This window comes from Apus apus, chromosome 11 (genome assembly GCF_020740795.1).
Source record: "Apus apus isolate bApuApu2 chromosome 11, bApuApu2.pri.cur, whole genome shotgun sequence".
In the NCBI taxonomy this organism is placed as follows: Eukaryota; Metazoa; Chordata; class Aves; order Apodiformes; family Apodidae; genus Apus; species Apus apus.
In genome coordinates, this window is record NC_067292.1 from 20,720,465 (window position 1) to 20,740,461 (window position 19,997).

At 49.5% G+C, this 19,997-nt stretch overlaps 1 protein-coding gene across 6 annotated transcripts; it reads left to right on the top strand.

Annotated features, from left to right (window-relative positions):
- Positions 1-446: 446 nt before the first annotated feature.
- Positions 447-16,328, top strand: DRC7 (dynein regulatory complex subunit 7). Of its 6 annotated transcripts, none has more exons than XM_051629155.1 (18): positions 447-552; positions 1,532-1,677; positions 2,085-2,259; positions 3,287-3,412; positions 4,649-4,843; positions 5,336-5,476; positions 5,791-6,009; positions 6,718-6,846; positions 7,810-7,879; positions 8,379-8,507; positions 9,304-9,432; positions 10,059-10,282; positions 11,141-11,356; positions 12,819-12,929; positions 14,060-14,170; positions 15,182-15,373; positions 15,835-15,974; positions 16,112-16,328. In XM_051629155.1, the coding sequence occupies exons 2-18, from the start codon at positions 1,547-1,549 to the stop codon at positions 16,200-16,202; spliced, it is 2,529 nt and encodes an 842-aa protein (XP_051485115.1). In that variant the 5' UTR covers positions 447-552; positions 1,532-1,546; the 3' UTR covers positions 16,203-16,328. The 6 variants fall into 6 exon arrangements, with proteins under 6 accessions (XP_051485115.1, XP_051485111.1, XP_051485110.1 ...); XM_051629151.1 differs by lacking the exon at positions 447-552 and adding an exon at positions 625-663; XM_051629150.1 differs by lacking the exon at positions 447-552 and adding an exon at positions 936-1,073.
- Positions 16,329-19,997: the final 3,669 nt, after the last annotated feature.

Below are 19,997 nucleotides of genomic sequence, written 5' to 3' on the forward strand. Positions count from 1 at the left end.
CACAGCTGCAGTTGCTACAGTCACCTTAACACGCAGGTGAACATCCAGCCATCCAAGTTTCTTCCTAATCATTGTGAAAACCAGAAAGCAAAGGTGTTTAGCACCTTCCCCAGTCTACTGCTTAATGACCTGCGGATTACGAAAAAAACAAAAACCAAACAAATAAAAAAACCAACTAACCAACCAAACAAAAAACAAACAACAAAAAAACCACAAAGGCCTCCTGCCGTGCCCTGCTGCCAGCTTTTGGACCAGAATCTCTGCTTTCAGTTGCATATTTCACAAAGCAATTCACGGGACAGAAGCTTGTACAGACTTGCTGGGAGCTGCAAAGCCGCGCAGCCTGCAGGCTTAGAAAGCAGCAAAGGAAAAGGATAAGGAATGGGGGAATTTTTTTTTTTACGAGAGTGAAGTTCATGAGCCTTGTGGCCAGCAAGGAGCCGCTGGCACAGGCTGTGCTGGTGGGCAGACTTGGCCCCTTCCCCCTCACTTCACTTGAGGACGACGCGGCGGGGGAAGCCCTGGGAGAGACCGAGCGGCCCGAGGAGGCGGGTGGGCCCGGCGGGACCTCCCGGGGGAAGCGGTGCAGGCCCCGGGGGAGACGCAGGGTGGGCTCCGGCAGGGATCAGGGTAGCCTGCAGTGTGGGCTGAAGAGGCGCCGAGGTGGGCGCGGGGGGCAGGCAGGGAAGGGCCCCGGGAGCCGCGAGGCGGGCCCGGCGCCAGGCCCTGCCGCGGGCGTTGCCGTGGTGCGCGGCCCGGCGGCGGCGGGAGGGAGGCCCGGGGGCGGCGGCGGGAGGCTCGGCGGGAGGGAGGCCTGGTGGGAGGGAGGCCTGCGGGCAGCTCGGCGGGGAGGCCGGCTGGGAGGCGGTGGGGGGTCGGGGGAGCACCCCGAGCGCCGCGGGGCTGCCGGGCGGTGCAGAGGCCGGGGGGCAGCGCTGGGCCCCGGCACATCCCCCGTCCCGCCGCCCCCTGCCCCTCCCGGGGCAAGGCCTGTGCCTCCTTGGTATCTGCTCCTCCCGGGGTCGGCCTGACCGCAGGGAGGGGAAGCAAACAGCCCCCAGCTTTCCCAGCCGGTAAACAAACGATAAAAGCAGCCGTCTTGTCCTTGGAGAGCGCTGATTGCTGCGGAACGTCCCCTCCCCGCAAGGCCTTGGGCGGCGGGGGCCGCGGGCCATCTGCAGGTGTCTGGTGGATTTCTGGAGCTGCTGCCCGGCTGGCAGCCCCCCAGGCAGGATGGGGGATGCGGCATTTCCACGGGCACGGGGGACATACCGCGATGTGTGTGGTGCCCTAGAAGCCCGGCTCCCCCGTTCTGCCAGCTCCTCAGTGCTTGGGGCATTCAGGAATACAGAGCTGCTTATTTACCAAGCCCAGCCCAAACTCAGTCAGTGCTCGCCCGTTGCTGTTGCGGTTCTGGCTGCCTCAGCAGTGCTCACGTACTAAACGTCTGCAGCCAGAATCCGGGTGTTTCTGTGTTGCTGTGTTTGTGGGTCCCAGCCCTGAATTCACTCCAGTGTGTGCATTTCTGCAGTGTCCAGGAGGCAGAATGGATGTCCTGGAGGAGAAGGAGGAAGAGGAGCAAAGAGAAGAGCTGAAGGCTTTGGATTCCAGTGATAACCTCCAGGATGTGGAGACAGAGGTGTCTGAGGAGCAAGTCTTTGTCCCAAGTGATGTCCTGTAAGTCATGTGTGTCTGACAGTTACTGTGATGAGCAGGGATGGCCCCGTTGGGGTCCATGGGGAGTTTGCACATGTGGATGGCACATGTGGTCCCCTTGCACAGGGAGAGCAGTGACCCAGATCCATGTGCCCGGTGTGTTTATCCCAGAGTGTGAGTGAGACTCACTTCATTGTACATTGATTCATCTGCTGCTGTGTTGTGACACCATGAGCCTCTGGGTATATGGCAGCTTGCTGTCAGTCCGGAGAAGCTTGGCTATGTCAAAACAATGTCCTTGGATATGATTCCTCTTTTTTTTCCCCTGGGAAACAGGGAGCCCTTGCCATGTTTTGATAGCAGGTCACCTTGTTTGAATTGCACCTGGCTTAATACCTGTGTTTCTTTGCCTCCTCCTGACACGGAAGTGATTTTGACTGGAGCTCCATTGACACATCCCAGTTACCGTCCTTGTACCACACAAATTCCCTGAAGGAAGAGAAGCTGCTGCTGGTGGCTGAGCATTTCCTCCAGCAGTACAGTCACCTCTGCCCTGACCGCAAGCTGCTCTTTCTGCACCCGGTCAACGAGTGCGGCCTGCAGGTAGGGACTGGCGTGGGGCTAGGCACAGCGTGGGGGCACTGGGCTTCCATATTGCCCTTCCTGCCCTCCTTCGTGGGCAAAGGGGATGGGAACCCCTTTGCTGTGCCCACAGCACCCTGAGCAGGCACACAGCACCTTGGGAAGGGTGGTGGTGCCACGTGGGCTGCGGGCGGGTCACAGCCCTGCAGCTTAGGAAAAGGAAAAGACCACAGAAACATAAAGAAACACATGAAACAGATGAGGCTCAGGCTCTGCCACAGATACAGGGTCTGAATCCAGAGCTAGGTCTTATTCTGAACTTCTTTTTCATCATTACTGTTTCGTTAAAGCTGTGTAGTTTAGTTTCCAATCTGGAAGTCTCTCCCCCTTAATTCTCTTTCCCTTTCAGTGAAGGGAGAGTGGTGTACAAAGACCATCTGACATTTCTTGAATTGCCAGTGTTAAACCTGGACAGAAGTAAATGTGGAAGTTTGTAGTCTGGTTTTGTTTAGGAATAGGCCCAGGCTGCTCAACAGTTGTCTAGTTCTGGACCTGATGGACCCCTACACATCTGGAATTGCTACTTTGGACCAGCTTTCCCCAACATTTATTATATCAGTAACATACAAGGCAAAAATATCATAGAATCATAGGATGGTTTTGGTTGGAAAAGACCTTAAAGATCATCGAGTCCAGCTATTAGCCCAGCATTTCCAAGTCCTCCACTGAAACACATGCCTAGTGCTGGATGTAAAAGCTGGAAAGGGCAGAAGCTATTTGTCTTGCTTGAAAACTAAGAGAACTGGCTTGCATCTCAAATGTGTGTGAGATGAGCTGGAAGTGTTAGCCACAGACAAGCAGATGGCCTCTCAGCCCTGTGCAATTTCCATCTCAGAAGAGGCAAGGAGGGTAACTGATCCTCTTTGATAGGCTCTAGGGAGATCCTGAGCATGAGCTGCAACATCCAGGGGTGGTCTGAGGATGGCTTTGGTCAGGAGACTCTGCCAGGCACCTGTTGGCTAACCAAAATCCTCTGGTTGCCTTCTAGAAGTTTGTGAGCACAACGTTGAGGCCGACCCTGCTGCCGTACCCGGAGCTGCAGCACTGGGATGGCTGTGCCAGCTTTGTCTCTGATTACCTCACCATGGAGCCTCTTGAGTCCCCCATTGCACCAGTAAGAACAGGGCTGCAGTCCCATCACAAGAGCCTCACCATGGAGGTGTCAGAAGGGCCTCTCAGCAGGACACAGTGTGGGAACCCCAGTGGTTGGGATTGCAACAGTCTTCGACCCCTCATAACTTAGGCAACCTCCCAGTTTTCCCAGGTCCTATGCACTGTTTGGACCCATAATCCCAGTATGTGCACAGTGTTGTACCTGTCAAGCAATCAAGCACCGTTTCTACGAGATTGGGCCTGACCCTGTCCTCAGTCACCCCAGATGACCAGCTGGTCTGTAGTGGGTTGCAATGGCTGACAAACTTGCCCTCCAAAGACCAAGACACTGTGGAACAAAGGAGCATATAAAGCCCAGAGGATGATACATGACCTCAGTGGTCAGTTCTCTGGGGCTTTAGACCTTTCTATCCCAATTTTGGGGATATTATGGGGTGGCTGAAGGGAGGTTTCTAGACTGGCAAGAAGGAATGATGCCAGAGTTGGGGCAAGTTCTCGGCTGGTGTGAATCAACTGGGACAAAGGGAGCACACTCTAGCCATCAGGGGCTGCCAGCGCCCTGCAGAGAGGCCCAAACCATCTATCTACAAAGCTCCATGTTGGCCAAGTGTGTCCCAAGAGTCCCAGGGTGTCCAAGGGAGCTCTGGTGCTTTGTGACCATGGAGAATATATCTCCATTTAGCAGACAGAGACTGCCTTGATCACCTAAGGTGATGCCTGAGATCTGGGAGAAGACTCTGTAGAACCTCTCTAGATGTGCATATTGATCCCTTTCTTGCTCACTGGGGAGAGCCAGAAGGGAATGTGTTCCCTGCTTTGATCTATAATTTAGCTTATGGGTCTTCTGCTGCAGACAGACCAGACCAGCTGGAGGTGGAGGTAAGCCACACTCCAGAGTGGTAGTTAGTATTAGTTTTTCAGCAGTTTCATGAGCTTGTCCTGTCCATCTCTCCCCATGGTTAAATTTGTCACCAGAGTTGGGGGCAGAGTTTCCCTAGATCACTTTGGAGGGGTGTGGGAAACGGTTCTTTTCTTCCCCACATAAGTCTACCCCAGTACCGGCTTGTGACAAGGGGTTTTATGGGAACTGGGGTTTACAGAAGAATTTCATACAGCAGATTCCCTATGGGGGCGAGACCCAAGGATATTGGCAGTGCCCCCTGTCTCCTCTCTCTGCCTGGTGTGTGTTGCAGCTTCACAAGATGAGCACTGGAAATGTTCATCTCTCTCTTTCAAGCCCAGTAAACTCTATTCCCCAACCACCATCCTGAAATACCAGCGAGGGAACTGCTTTGACTTCAGTGTGGTGCTGTGCTCCCTGCTGCTCGGGGCCGGGTACGATGCCTACTGCGTGCACGGCTACGCCACCCGCCAGATGTGCTCCCTGGATGAGACCCTGGAGCTGTGCCCACTGCTCATGAAGCCACAGGAGGTGAGACCTGCAGTGAGCGGGCAGGTAGGAGCCCAGCACATGTGCTCAGCCTGTTCATTTCCAGTGAGCCCCAGAGTTGAGCTAGTGGAAATAGCTTCAGGTTCACCCTGGGGTTCAGTGTGTACCAGGCAGGGACTTCACCAAAAGGATCTTTTGAGTGATTTTCCACAGTTCTTTAGGAGGCTCCTTTGGCTTTGTGGAATTCCTGATCACCAGGTCCAGTATGGCAAACTGACAAGGGTTCACAGTATCATTCTGGTGGGAAAAGACCTTCATCAAGTCCAACTACTACCCTAACTCTGCTGCATCCACCACTAAACCCTGTCCCCTGGCACTACATCTGTCTTCTTAGATGTCTCCAGGGATGGTGGCTCAACCACCTTCTCGGACAGCCTGGGTTGAGAACTGAGAGGCACCTGTAACCTGTACATTCTCTCCCTTTTCTTGGTCTGTGCTGGGTCTCACAGCAATACCCTGCTTTTGTGGAGGCAGGTACCGAAATACGGGATGAAGTCCAGAATTAAGCCCTTACCAGACCAGCAGAGCATGTTTGAGCTTCAGCAGGAGGCCAAGAAGAAGGCAGAAACTGAAGCTGCTCAAAAGAACAAGGGAAGAGAAGAGGAGCAGGTCACGGTGAGTTAGTGAAGTTGCCTTCATGGTAACTCTAGAAGCACGAGCTGAGACAGGTAATGGCTGACCAAATAGAGGAGCTCACCACCCTCTGCGAGGAAGTACAACACAACCCTGATCATGGCCAGGAGAACTTGGCCTCTGGGAACACAGTGTGTGCTGGCACAGCAATGTGTGGTGGGTACCTCATTCTCCTGAGGAGTGTTAAAGGCCTGGAGATCTTTAGAAGTGTGCAGTGGAGAGGATAAGATCGCTATTGGGTTGGACTAAGTGGCAATAAAATGGCAATAGGTACTGAGCTGTCCTCTGCATTACAGGAAGTAGGAAAGCTCAAGCGTGACCCTTGGAGTGGCTTACGGGTACATGCCTGGGTTTTGGTTCTGTCTGGGAAGAGGGAGGTTCCCGAGACTTTCTTCATCAACCCCTTCACGGGAAACAGCCACAGCACCATGGATGAGCACTTCCTTGGCATTGAGAGCGTCTGGAACCACAGGAACTACTGGGTGAACATGCAGGACTGCCGGAATGGCTGCAAGGTAACAAGCCCTTAGGCACCCTGTGCTGGGCTAACCTGAGTCCTGGGGAAGTCCAGGATTTGTGGTGATCCCAGTTTCCACTTACCATTCCTTGTGTTTGCCCTGGTCTTGTTGCTCTGGTTACATAGACTCTGGAAATACTGCGGGATAACCCAGACCCTCAACTAGAAAATACAGATCACACCTGTTAAACCCCTACAATGCCAGAATATCAGGTTTTTGGGCTGGTTGGAAACCCATTCTCTCCAACAATTAAGGCAGAGAATCTTTTGTGCCTGTCAGGCATGACCCAAGGCAGAGAATATCTTGATTAGGCTCTTCCCACATCTCAGCCACTCCCCATCTGATGTAGAGTCTGGGAGGCAAGGGTCTGAGTTAGAGCAGCACCAGGCCCTGTGAATGACCCTAGGGCCATGCATGGCCCGAGGAAGGAGGCTGAAGCATTTCCAGCAGCTTATTCTCTGTGGCAGAGGCACGGTGAAGAAAGGGGTCTGCAGCCCCCTAGGTAGAGGGGCAGTCTGTGAGGTCCCACCAGCCAGCCAAGGGTCTGACAAGCCCACCTCACTGAGGTCCTGGCTCTCTCTAAATTCCTTTAACTCTCTGACAACCAGCCAGGTCCAGAGCTCTGCACACAGGAGAAGCCTTCAGTTTTGTATCAGGCCCTTGAAACTGCCCTAGAGTTATGTGGGTTTCTTCTGTATGGTCTAGGATCTCATCTTTGACTTGGGTGACACTCTCCGCTGGGAAGTTATGCTTTCGGGGAGCAACAGGTCTCTTCAGCAGCTCTCAGATGCTGAGAAAGAAAAGAGGTTTCCTGACAGGACCATGGATGACATGGTGAGTGACCCAAATGGTGGCAGTGGTGCAGTGGGGATGCAGTATCCAACTGGTGTGTTTGTGGACCTGCACACATCTACCTGCTGCTGCTCTCTCCAGGGCACACCACTGTTGCTCTAGCACGGTTTTGATTGGTTGGTACTTTAGATTTCTTCTCATTCTCCAATCCTTCTGATACTTTTTGAGGCAGGACTCCAAGTGGCACTTCTGGAGTCCTGAGTGACTAGGGATCTCTGTAGGTCTCCAGTGCACCAGCCTTTGGGAGGAAATAATTAAAAAAAATAAAACCCAAACTGAAATTTTTCTGGATGCTCATTCTCTGCTGGTCTTTGAGCAGCCTGGTCTAGTGGGAGAGGAGGCCCATGGCAGAGGAGTTGCAACTAGATGATCTTTAAGGTCCTTCCAACCCAGACCCTTCTGTGATGCTGTGGTTAGCACCCTGCTCTCCTGGCTGCTAGGTGGAGTAGCAGAAATCATGTATGTACTCTAATATACAAAAAAATGCTGAGTACTGGAAGGAAACAATGGTTTGTTGTCATGGTGGGAGAAGAGAGTGTGATAAAGCAGGAGTAGCAGCAGCACAGGGGGAGGGAGGAAGGCCAGAGACAGCACATGTGGGTTATCTGCTCTCTTCAGCTCCACAGGGAGCAGAGTGCCTGTATTGTCATTATCTGCTGGCCACTGGTTTGAATGACAGGTGTCACTTTCATCCTCTGTCCAGCCTGAGCCAGGAGGAGATGATCTCATGAGGTTTGAGTGTGCTGGTGAGGGTGTGGGGATGCCATAAAGCTCCTTCCAAAATGTGCAGTGCTGCTTGGCCCTGTCCTCTTGTCCTCGGGAGGAGTGTGGGCCCTGACAGAGCCAGCTGAGCTCTGATCCCTGCACTGCATTCTCTGGAGCCAAAATGCCTCCTGGCACAGTAAGAGAAGCTGCTAAAAATGCAAATCTCTGCTTCTGTTTCAGCAGGAAAAGGAAGACATGAGTTTGGACATGCCGCAATCGTGGGTAGCCCCAATCCAGATCTCTCCCAGAGGTGTGTATTCTGCCTTTGCCTTTTGTGTGCCCCCCAGCTAAGCTTTTGGTGGATTTGGATGTTTGTATAAGTCACTCAAAGGGTTCTCCCTTCAGGATGGGCACAAGGTGCAGCAATGAAGTGCAGTAAATGAAGCAGCAACAGCTATTGGTGGGAACACCTGCCCACTGCTGTCTCAGCCTGGGTGGGACCCCCACAGACTTGCCCCTCTCCCCACTCCCCATGTTTTCCTCCTAGCTGAATGATTTTGCCTGCGATGGACTTTCTGTTTCCCCTGTGTGCAAGGGACAGCCCTGGCATTATCTGCCTGGGAGAAAAAAGGGTTATTACTCTATTAGTAAAGCACAAGAGGCAAGGGCTGAGCAGCTTTACTGGCAGCTGAACATAGTAAAAAATACATGGTTTCCCTTAGACCATGGTTTTCTCCCTCTCTAATTCTTTTTCTTAGAGCTGAGTACAAGGGAGTGACATTTTCTGACACCTCTCTTGCCCATTGCAGAGTTTGAGACCCGCTGTTCCCAGGGGAGGAAGGTGACCCTGTACAAGCAAGCAAAACTGGAGAAGTGGGCTCCCTACCTGAATGAAAATGGGCTGGTGAAGCGCCTCACCATCTACGCAGACTCAGACTGTAAGTGGACACCCTGGATGCCCTGAGCAAACACAGCCTGTGCTGTGGGAAGGGGGAGGTGGTCCCCTTGCTGCCAGAGTCTCTCTGGTGTTTTCTCATCTCTCATGTTTTCACAGTTACCACATGTTCAAATACTCCATCATGCTCACTGTCCATCAGGCCCCAGAACTTTCCAGCACTCCCAGGGGTTTCTGTGGGAGTTTGAATCCATTTTACACTCCAATTGTGAAGGCTGTTCAGTGTTGTAGGTCAAGTGCTTGGATTTTCTATCTTCAGAGAAGTGGAAAGCTGATTGGATTTAATCCAATAGTATGACTGTTCCCATTGGTGTACACAGGAGCAGCTACTCAAAAGCATTATTCTTCCAGCTGCTCCAAGAAACCATGGAGATTCCCAACTGGACACAGAGTGTCTTGTCCTTAGCCCTCTTGGGTAGTGTAATATCCTTATCTCTTTTCCTTCCCTCCTGACACTATCATGATGTATTTTATTTGGGGTGAATTTTCTCTCGCTCAGCCATAGCTATCCACTGTGCCACCTCCCCCTGGGCTGTTGACTTCAGTTCCTGTTGATGGAGAGGAATACACCCTCTTAAGGTGTAATTCATCTACTCAAATGTAGACTAGGAGTCATCTACGAACTGCCCTAGTGCACAGGACCAATTCCAGTGACTACACAACGTCTGCTGTGGCTGTGTCAGCACAAGGGGCTTGCAGAGACACTGGGAACTCATCAGATGAATCTTGCCTCCTCAACAAGGTGACCTAAGGTTGTGAAACCATTTGTCTCCTGCCAGATACTGAAGCAGTGGAGGTGAGGGAGTGGTTCAAAAACCGAGAAGACCTGCTAGTTATGAGAGAAGTGAATAAACAAACACAGGTGACCACAGACTACTTCAGCCCAGGACACCTCCTCAGTCTTAAAGGTATTCCAGCTCATCTGGGCAGCTGCTGTAGCTGCTGGGACTTCACGTGAATCCCTTCTGATAGTGGCAAAAGCCCAAAGTTGGGGGCAAGTGGCAAACCTAGGGGATGAATCACCTAGATAAGTAATATGGTCTCCAGTGGAGAGTAGAGAATTGGGTTAGCTGCCTGTCCTGGGCAGATCAGAAGAAAAAGACATACCTATCCCAGATACAGGGTGATACCATTTACTTTTGCCAGTAGAGGTGACAGACATAGGAGCTTTCTCCTCAGGGTGAGGTCTGGTCTGTCAGTGTTGTACAGCTGCGGAGAGAAAGTGCTGCATCAGATCTATCACTAGAGCAGCATTTCACCCCAAGAGGCTGCACCCATTCCTGGTTTGGGAAGAGCAGGGCCCAGACTCCACTGGACTGTGTAAGGAAAGCAGAGGCCCTGCAAAGCTGTCCTGATGTCCTCAGGCCATGGCTTATTAGTACACAGCAATGAGGAGATAGCATTCCCTTCTTACACTCTTTACCTGCATTTTATTTTTTGGCTGCTGAAGAAAATGAACCTTCTCTGGCCACACTAGTGCTTAGTACATTATCGTTGCCTCTGAAAATGTTTGCCATCTGCCTTATGTCCTCAGCTCACAGCTATAAGTCACTGGAGCCAAAGAGTGAACATGTAATGGAGTTCTACCATGAGGCACGAGTTGATGGCCTCCAGAAACGTGTTGAAGATGTTAAGGAGATGACAGAGTACTTTGTGGGCAGGGATGATTTCCTGCATGTCCGGCAGACGGTGTTTGGCAAAAGAGTGAAGAAAGTACACTTGGCTGGCACCAGTATTGACAGCTCCCGGCCTATAGTGGTAAGGCCAAGGCAGGAACAGAGAAATATCTGTCACTGTGATACTTAAAATGTACAAAACACACTGCCTGGGGCTTTAGGTTCCTTTTCAGTTGGCATAGCCAACGCAAAAATCTGGGTGGGATGTCCAAGCCTTGTTCAGCTGCTGTGTCTCACAGTACAGAGAGCTACAGTGTGACCAGTTGTCATGAGCTGCCCTGAGCAGCTAGAATGAAAATAGGAAACTAAGATTGAAAAATGTGTGTCAGAGGAAAGAAAAAAAACTTGACAATGATTTTGGAATGAAATTTTCACAAGACTCAAAACTACTCAAATGACTTTGTATTCTGACCCCAAATGAATGGCATTTGGGTTCCTGATCAAGTGTCCCACCACTCTGGTTTCTTACAAGCAGGTAATCTGCCTCTTCCTAGTCAGGCCTGATTTAGAGAACAGAAGAGGGAGGAAATCTGACATGTGGCAGTATGGCTCAGCCCCTTCTGCCAGGACAGAGCCATGCAGTGGCCTGCCTTTGGACCAGCACCCAACACTTTTTCCTTCCCTATGCTGGGGGAATGTGGGAAACTTTGTTGTGCTCCAACACACCTTGTTCCTGCAGTTCCCTCAGGCAGGGATGCATCCCAAGCTAACCTTGAGCTTGGAGAGCATACTTAGCTCCACAGTTAGACTTCTCTATTGCTTTAAGCATCTTTGTGCTTTTTTTCTCAGGCACAGGAAGGAACCATAGGACCATGAGCCGAGAGGTGCCATTATAGTCCAGGCAGAAAAGCCCATTTTTTTTACCTCGGGTTTTTACCCAACCTTCTGCAAATCTTGTAGTTTTCTAACTTTCCATATCTTTCTTTTCACCCCTCATTAGCAAATCAAGGAGTGTTTCCACAGAAACCTAGAAAAGCCTGCTGACGAAGATGTAGCAGAACGTATCTTTCTGATCACAGAGGAGACCATCAGTCTGACATATCACCTCAAGGATAAATACATTACTGCCTCAAAGAAGGATTTATTCAAAGCAGCAGAGGATGATAGGAGAGGACGTGAAACTGTCATGACCCCAGAAATGTGCATCATATACGAGGTATGGAGAAAAACTACTTCCACCTTGGAAGTTTTTCTAGATCACAAGACACAACAGGAATGTGAAATTTCAGTGGAAGAGCTACAAGCATGACACAGTCCATGCTTCCCCTCTGCTCCATCTGCAGCCCTCCCTCACAGACAGCCTCCAGGCTGCCAACACCAAACCCCTGGAGATGTACTGCTGTGCTGGAAGTGCCTGGGCACACCAGACGTGGTGCAGGGTGAAGGGCTTAGTCTGGCCATGCCTGAGCTCAGCTTCCCAGACTTCCCAGACTTGGTCATCAGGCAGTGCAGACACAGCCACTGGGGTCTTGCAAGATGATGGTTCAGCAACTGTTTGGCTCAGTCCTGTGGGTTCATGGCAGGCAAGCTGAAATTTCCTCTGCTGTTCTCTCTTGAAGAATAGAATAATGGAATTGTTTTAGTTGGAAAAGGCTTTTAAGATCATCAAATCCAACCATTCATCCAGCCCTGCCAAGGCCACCACTAATCCACGTCCCTCAGCACCACATCTACACAGCTGTTAAATACTTCCAGGGGTGGGGACTCTACCACTGCTCTGGACAGCCTGGGCCAGGGTCTGACAACCCTTTTGGGGAAGAAATTGTTCCCAATATCCAACCTAAACGTCCCGTGAGCAACTTGAGGCCATTTCCTCTTGTCCCATCACTTGTTACTTGGGAGAAGAGACCGACCTCCCCTGGCTCCAACCTCCTGTCAGGCAGTTGCAGAGAGAGGAGGTCTCCCCTCAGCCTCCTTTTCTCCAGGCTGAACACCCCCAGTTCTCATGAGACCTGTGCTCCAGAGCCTTCCCCAGCTCTGTCTCTCCCTCAGAGGGACTTCTTGGTTTACGTTGTTGCTTTAGTATCCCAGAGTTTACCTGGCAGGCACGGAATGTGGTGCTGAGGCTGAATGCATTGCTATTAGATGGCCTTAAATAAAAGATATTAAAAAAAAAGTGGCATGTTGGCACTAAGCCAAATTCCCCCCTGCGGAGAAGGGGTGTGTCCTCCACTAACATCATTGATGGAAGTCTCTGATCAGGAGCAGAAGTCTGCCAGTAAATTCTGCAGTGGTGCTGCACAATGACATGGAATAAAATCAAAGAGAGATTGCAAATACAGGATCTGTAAATGTTTTGCAAGGTTTTTGTTAACTTTCTATTTGGCACTGGGGAGAACACACAGGATGCAGTTGCTGCAGTGCATCCCTTCATCTCAAACCCCGCGAAAACCTGTTCCAACCACACAACACCAGTAGTGGCAAAGTGTAGCCTGGCTGACATTGCTGATGGATTCAAAATTAAGTAATGAACTGCTGACTATGGGTTAGATGTTTCACTGGTGGAAACTGGTGGCACTGGTGACTATAGCAGAATTGTACTGGGTTCTCTTAGCAGAGCACCTGGTCCTGGGCACCCAGAGCAAGCTGCTGACTTTCACTCGCTTGTCTGTTTCCAGGCTGGGTGCCCTGAGAAAGCCAAGAAGCTGCTCCCTCTGTACGAGTTGTTGCAGGAGCTAACAAAGGAAGAGAAGCAGCTGAAGCTGCAAGTCCAGCAGTCTGAAGCAGAGGTAACAGGGGGGTCTCCACACTCTTGTCAGAGTCGGTCAGGCATGGAAATGGTTTCAACTGACGGGTTGCCAAAGCATCTTCACCATAAACTGTAATAAAAATTACAAAACTGGTTTCCATGCTGAGTTACCAAGCTGGCAACCCAGCCACTCTTCAGTAAAGGCTAACTTTAATATATTTATGGAGCATCACACACTGCCCAGCACCTGCTCTTACTCTTCATTCTCTGGGAGGAAGAGAGTTTCAGAGAGCAAATGACAGGAGATTAATTGGGGCACCTTGAGATGTATCTGCCTTTAGCCTGGGAATCACATCAAAAAGAAAGGATATTGTAGGCCATGGTGGATTTGGTTGCTAGGCAGGCTTATGCAGGATACTGAAGTGACTTTTTGTGGGAGCAACTGTAGAGAAATCCTTCAGAAAATACATTGCTTGTACTGCTAATCACACTGTGACCAGTGTAAAAAATCCATGTTCTTAGAAGTCTTTGTAACTACTTCATGGTAAATACAAACATCCTGGCAGATGGAGGCAAAACTACTGGATTTTTTAAAATGTTTTTGTCAGGAAGAAGAGCCCCTGAAGGAGCTGGAGAGGGAATCCTCAACTACATTAGCACAGAATACTGGGGATAATTAAGAACGAAACCGCAAAAGTCCTTTTTTTTTTCTTTCTTTTTCTTTTTTTTCTTTCTTTTTTTTCTTTTTGATAAATTTGAAGCTGGTTCACTGTGACCTCATGAACTACCTTGCCAAATTTCTCAGTCTGAGTGTATTAATAGCAAAAAATACTCACATTGCTTGTGCTGTATATCCTGTTAAGATAAATAAATACTAAGCCAAAGTGCAATTTCAAAAGTAGCAGCGTAACTATGGCTCCAGAAGAGCTTTCCTGACAGATAATACCAATAATTGTGTTCAAGAATTTAATACAGGGCAGTAATCTAAAAATAAGACCACTATTGGCTTGATCCATCAGCAGGATATAAACATATTTGTATAGATCTTCTGTATTTAACCTTATGCTACAGTTCTTGTATGCAGGGTCTGCTCTTTTAGCAGGTCAAGCATATAAAAGTACTACCATTTTGTGGGAAAGCTGAGGGGTCTTTCTTCTGATTTTTTGGAAGGTGTTAAATATTTTGGAGATCCGTAAGAATGAAGAAAATGACATAAAATTGTCAGTTTCAATGTATAATACTGCAAGGAGTGAAATGAGAGCACATCAGTATGAAGCCACGGTAGGCAGACTTAATTCATCTCAGATTTATTACATGTACACAAAGAAATCCCAAGGAAGCTTTTTCTCTTTGAGGAATTCTCTCTGAAGAGCTTTTAGTATCACTAAAATATACTGGGCCAAATCCTGAGCAGGTGTAAATCATCACTGCTTCAGCTGACTTCCCATGAACATGTAACATCATCATGCTGTGACCTTCTGACCTGCTGGTAAAACTCACATCACTGAGAAAGATTATTGGTTTAGTTTGTTTAGTTAATAAAGAAAATCATTCATGAGGATTAGTTGATAACAGAGATTATGGGAAGAGTATGAGCATGGATTCCAAACTGCAGCTTTCTAGGCAGGGCTCATATAGTTAGGCAAATACACATTTCTTTCTGTGATAGGAATCAATTGTTTTCTTGGTTTTCCTTATTACTTGCAAAACTAGTTTTGTTCCAGGACGTCTGAGAAATTAATACCTTATAAATGTTCTGGACAAATACAAAAAGATTCAAGAATAATTACTTGGAGTTTTTCAAGATCTCCAAGATGCTTCTTGTGAATGTTTTTTAGACTGAGCTTTGCTGCACAGAGAGGTTATAAAAGGTGATAAGAGGTTTTACAAATCAAACTTCTGGCATGAAACAAGAGCAGGGATAAAGAGCCAAGAAGCAGCTACATCAAAACCCTCTGTCCTAATCTCCTATCCAAATATAAACACATTTTGTAGAGCCCTTGGTGCATCTCAGTGGATAACAGGTTTGATGTAGCAGATGTCTTTGCAATCAAGCAAATTAAGAGAAGTGTTAAAAAGAAAGATAGAAAAGAAACTACAGAATAAAAACTTCATTAGGAAAGGGTTGGTATGCAAAGTTAATGCAAAGCAGTAGTTTTGATCAAACTATAGGAAAAAAGACACATTACTTCCTCTTTAGGGGTGGGCCTTTGATTGTATTTTGCTTCACCGCAGAGTGTTTGGGAAAGCAGGTAAATAGGACCGTGACCCTTTCTTTCCTTTTCCCTCCAGAACACAATAGAGGATGAGTTCCTAGGACAAAAGGAACAGGGGCAGGATTACTTGGCACCTTTTCTTATTCAAATTGGCTACAGAGAGAAGATGACCAAGGGGCAGGCCCTGCGTGTCAGAGATAATTGCCTGACAGATTTGAAGCATCGTCTCATTAATAAAGTTAACATCATCCAGGCACGCTTTGAAAAGGTATTCCCAGCCTTGTCCACAATGTGCATGGAGTCCCTTCTGCACTGGCAGGAGAGTAACTCTTCTCATTGCGTCAGCAGGCAAGGAACAAACCTCCTTTGATTACTTTAAGAGAGCCATAAACATCCTTATATATGTTTTGTGTCATTATCATGTGAAATCAAAGAGCAAAATAGCTCTAGGGTGAAATTTAGCCCCTGTCTCAATCAGAGCTGCTTTGGTTCTCCAGTTCTTGGTTACAGTGAGGCAACACATTCAGGCTTTGCTGCCTCTCACTGTTCCCTGTTTTTTCCCTTGTGTTCTTGTTCTCTGAGACCTCATCTGAAACTTATTGCCCCCCAGGAAAATAAACTGGCTCCGATTTGTGGTTTCCTTCATCTCGGCTCCTGCCTTTCTCTGTGCTTTGCTCCTGGCTATCCTCTGTCTTGCTCTGACCGCTGGTCACTTGCTCCCCCCAACAGGCAGTGGAAGAGCTGCAGAAGAAGGAGCAGTGGTTTCAGGAGAAACGGGATCAGCTCAGCACAGAGGAGGAGGGTGACTTCCTCACCCGTTACTCTGAAGCCATGTTCCACATCCACATTCTAGCTCTGAGGCTCAACAGGTATTGGGAATGACTGCCTGAGCCCAGGGGAGCTCTGCAAGTCACCCCCCAGGAGCTCAGCACTGAAGCTGTCCTGTAAAATGTTCTACTTACTGTCCTGCTGCAGTTTTCCTCTGATACCCCCCTTCTTCTTCTAGGGAAAAACAGGTGGCACCCCAGAAGTACCTTGCTCTTGAAGAGAAGCTGCGCAAGGACCCTCGCCTTGCTGAGCACCTTGGCCATGCCTGATGTCTTTATTCCTCCACACCAGACACTGGAAATCAGCCCTGAAGCCTGGTAGAAGCAGCCTGAAAAAAAAAACAACTTGGAAAGGTTTTCCTACTTGGCTGCAGTCTGTCTTCTGTTATCAGCAGATTAAAGAAGCTCTGAATGAACTTGTAGCATTCCACTGCCTTTTTCTTTTCTCTCTGTTGTAGGGCCCATCTACAGTTACATCAATTGTTTTCTTATGCGAGTCTATCATGTTTGAAACAAGTCTGAATGAGACCTTAGCTTTAAGGTCTGCTTCAGAAGTTGCTACAAATTATGCAGGCTGTATTGCAGGGCTTTTCTTCCCCAAACCTGCTCCCTAGCTGCTGACATCAGGAGCAGGATTATTTGGGAGCATTGGTTCTTTTCCAATAGAGCAATATTTTAACAAATGTATAATTTGGTTTTAGAAATAGCACAAGAAAAGATTTTGAATTTGTGAGTTCACAACAAATACAGAAATTCTTTGACGTTGTTTAGAGCTCTGTATTAACCTCAAAACTGTACTGGCTTGGTTTTGACGTGGTTTCGGTAGCAGGGGAGGGGGCCCAGGGGTAGCTTCACTAAGAAGCTACTAAAAGCTCCTCCAGCTCAGGTGGCCAAGGCGGGGTAGTTAGAAAGACAAATAGATGAGCCTCCGTCATTAACGTCTGAAATAATTTATATAAAAGCTAAGGAGAGAGCAAGCAGGGGAGAAAGAGCTGAGCTGGAGAGGTGAGAGCAGTGCTGGGGTGAAAATCCCGAGGTTAGTGAGGCATAAGGGGAAGAAGGTGCCCAAAGAGAAGTTCCCCTGCAGCCCATGGCCAAATGTCAGGCTGTCCCTCTGCACTCATGGAGGAGCACGGTGGAACGTTCCCTGAAGGTGCCATGAGGGGCAAATGTGGATTTGCAGCCTGTACTCCTGGATCTGCAGCCGTGGAAGCCCCCGGGCAGGGGAGGTGCCTGTTCCCGAAGCCCCCGTGACCCTGCGGGCAGCGCTGGAGCAGCTCCGGGGCTGGTGGGAAAGGCTGATGGAGCAGAGGTTGGTGGAGGACTCTGCCATGGGAGGGACCCGTGGGGAGCAGGGCAGGACTGTGAGGAATCTTCTTCCTGAGGAGGAAGGAGCAGCAGGAACCACCAGCCTGTGACCTGACTAAACCCCATCCCCCTGTGCTGCTGGGGGAAGGAGGGAGAGAAACCGGGAACAAAGGGATTTGGGAAGAAGGGAGGGGTGGGGTAACGTGTGTGAGCCCTGCTCTGGGGGTGTCTGTGTCCTGTGGGCATTGATTAGTGTGAAATTAAATTATTATTTTTTCCTCAAATTGTGTCTGTTTTGCCCATGAGGGAACCCTCCTTGTCCTTGTCTCAACCCACAGCTTCTAGTTGGGTTTATCCTCCCCACAGTGTGTGTGAGGGGTGAGTTGACTGAGCAGCTACTTGGCTGGTTCTTTGTTGTCCTCTTAGGCCCAAACCGGACAAAAACCCAGTAAAGACTCAAATTAACCAACTTTTGATTTTAACATCTTTATTTTTCTCTTTGAGTGTCTCCACTCATCATTCACAGATAAGGGCAGACAGGTTAAGAAGTTGAGAGAAATCCAAAAAGCATTCCAAATCCAAGAAATTTTAGGTAATCAAGTCTTTTGGTTAGTCACAGTTCCCTGAGATGCACAAGTAATAGTCAGTAGGTGTGTGTCACGTGTTGGTGTTAATGGAAGTCCCTGAACCTCTTGGAAATTATTTCTCATGTCACCTATAGCACATTAGGCACCATGGACACCTATGATGTTTCTACCTATAGTTCCCAACAGTCACAGTCTTCAAGGAACAATCTGATCATCACCTTCAAAGAAGACTACCCTGCCAGGGGAAGGCAGGAACTTACTTTGCTGCGATACAGCAGAACAAGAGACATGACACCTAAAATGCAGCATGAACCAGAGCAGATTAAATTTCTTCTTTTAAGGTAGCTGTCAATTTTAAGTGTAATAGATACACTAAAGGGCTTTTATAGTGAAACAAGCCCCACTAACTGCCTATTTTATTGAAACAGAGTAATTTTCTCGTGTGTTGCTTACATTTTAAGAGGTGGACACAATGTTAAACACAAACGCCACCATTAGATCATTATTCCTAATCTGAATATCCTAGTTCATGAAATTACAGCAAATTACCCTTATAGAGAGTCCATTAATTTAGGTGTTGCTTGAAGGGTGTTAGGAAGAGTTTCTTCACCAAAAGGGTTATCAGGCACTGAACAGGCTGCTCAGGGCAGTGGTGGAGTCACCATCCCTGGAGGTATCGAAGAGTGTATAGACATAGTGCTTGGGAAATATGGTTTAGTTAAGGACTTGTCAGTGTTAGGTTGATGGTTGGACTTAATGATCTTTAAGGTCTTTTCCAAGCAAAGTAATTCTGTAATTCTGAAGGAGACACTCAATTTTGGGCTTAGACATAGCAGAGAATTCAGCATTTCTTGTGGGAGACGGTTGCAGTTTTTGACACCCACCACAGCAAATCCCCCAGTTCTGCCCAGGCCTCCCAACTCCCAGTTTTGGAGCTCTGAGATGTTTCACAACAGTACCTTGTATTTTCAAGGCCAGGTTGGATGGGGCCTTGAGCAACCTGGTCCAGTGGGAGGTGTCCCTGCCCATGCAGGGGGTTTGGAACTAGATGAACTTTAGGGTCTCTTCCAACCCAAACTGTTCTATGATTCTAAGCAACCACAGCAGCCTATTGCATAACACAACGTTCCTGGCAGCTCTGCATCCCTCTGCCAGCTAACGTGGCCACCTACCATGGATAGAAACCGGTCAGGAAAGGAGGAAGCTCAAAACAGCTCTTTGAGCTAGAGAGGTATTCCTGTAAGAACACACCACTGAAAATGAACATCAGGAATTTCAGGCCAAACAATTTCCAAATCTCAAGGACTGTAGGCTGCAGAAGGACTGAGGGCTCTCAGGGAACTGGGGAGAAAGAAAACCCTAAGGTGTCTCTAGAGAAAGGAAGAAAAACAGGGGCCAGCCTGTGCTTATGAACTCATCAGTGTTAGTTCAATACCAGTAAAGACAACAGAAAAAATTAATGTCAAAATCCTTTTACAGGTACTAGGGACATTACAGCTGCCAAAGATCAGCTAATACACACTATCAAGAGTTTGTATCAAACGAACTTGATTTCCTCTTTTGATGGAGCAATTGGCTCCGGAGACCAGGATACAGCGTGAGATCCCCTCAGCCGCGCCGTGGGAGTCCCCAGCAGGGCCCCGCGGCAGGAAACGTCCCCGGGGCCGCCCGTAAGGCGGGTCCGGCCCGCCGGGGGCAACGCGAGGGAGGGGGAGCTGGGCCACGACACGAGACGGGAGAACCGGCGAGTGGCGCTGCTGCCGGGGGCGCTGCGCCCACGGCCCCAGCGAGGGGAACCGCCGCCTCGGCCGCCAGCGGGCCTGGAAGGGCGAAGGGGAAAGGCGCTCCCCGCCGGCTCACGGAAGCGCCGGGCCGGGCGTGCTGCAGCGCCCGCCCCCGGGGCGGCCCGCCCCGCCCGCCGTGCCGCAAAATGGCGGCTCTGCGGCCCTCGCCAGCCGCCCGCCCCGCTGCCGCGCCTGAAAGGCTCCGCCAAGAAGCTGCGCTGCGATTGGCCGGCCGCTCTGCGGTCGCTACGGCAACCGCTGCTGCCTGAGCTGCTATTGGAGCAGAAAGCGGGCGGCGGCGCGGCGCGGCGGCGCTGATTGGCGGCGCCGGGGAGCGGCGGCGCTGATTGGCGGCCGGGCGGGGCGGGGCGGGGCCGCCAGGGGCC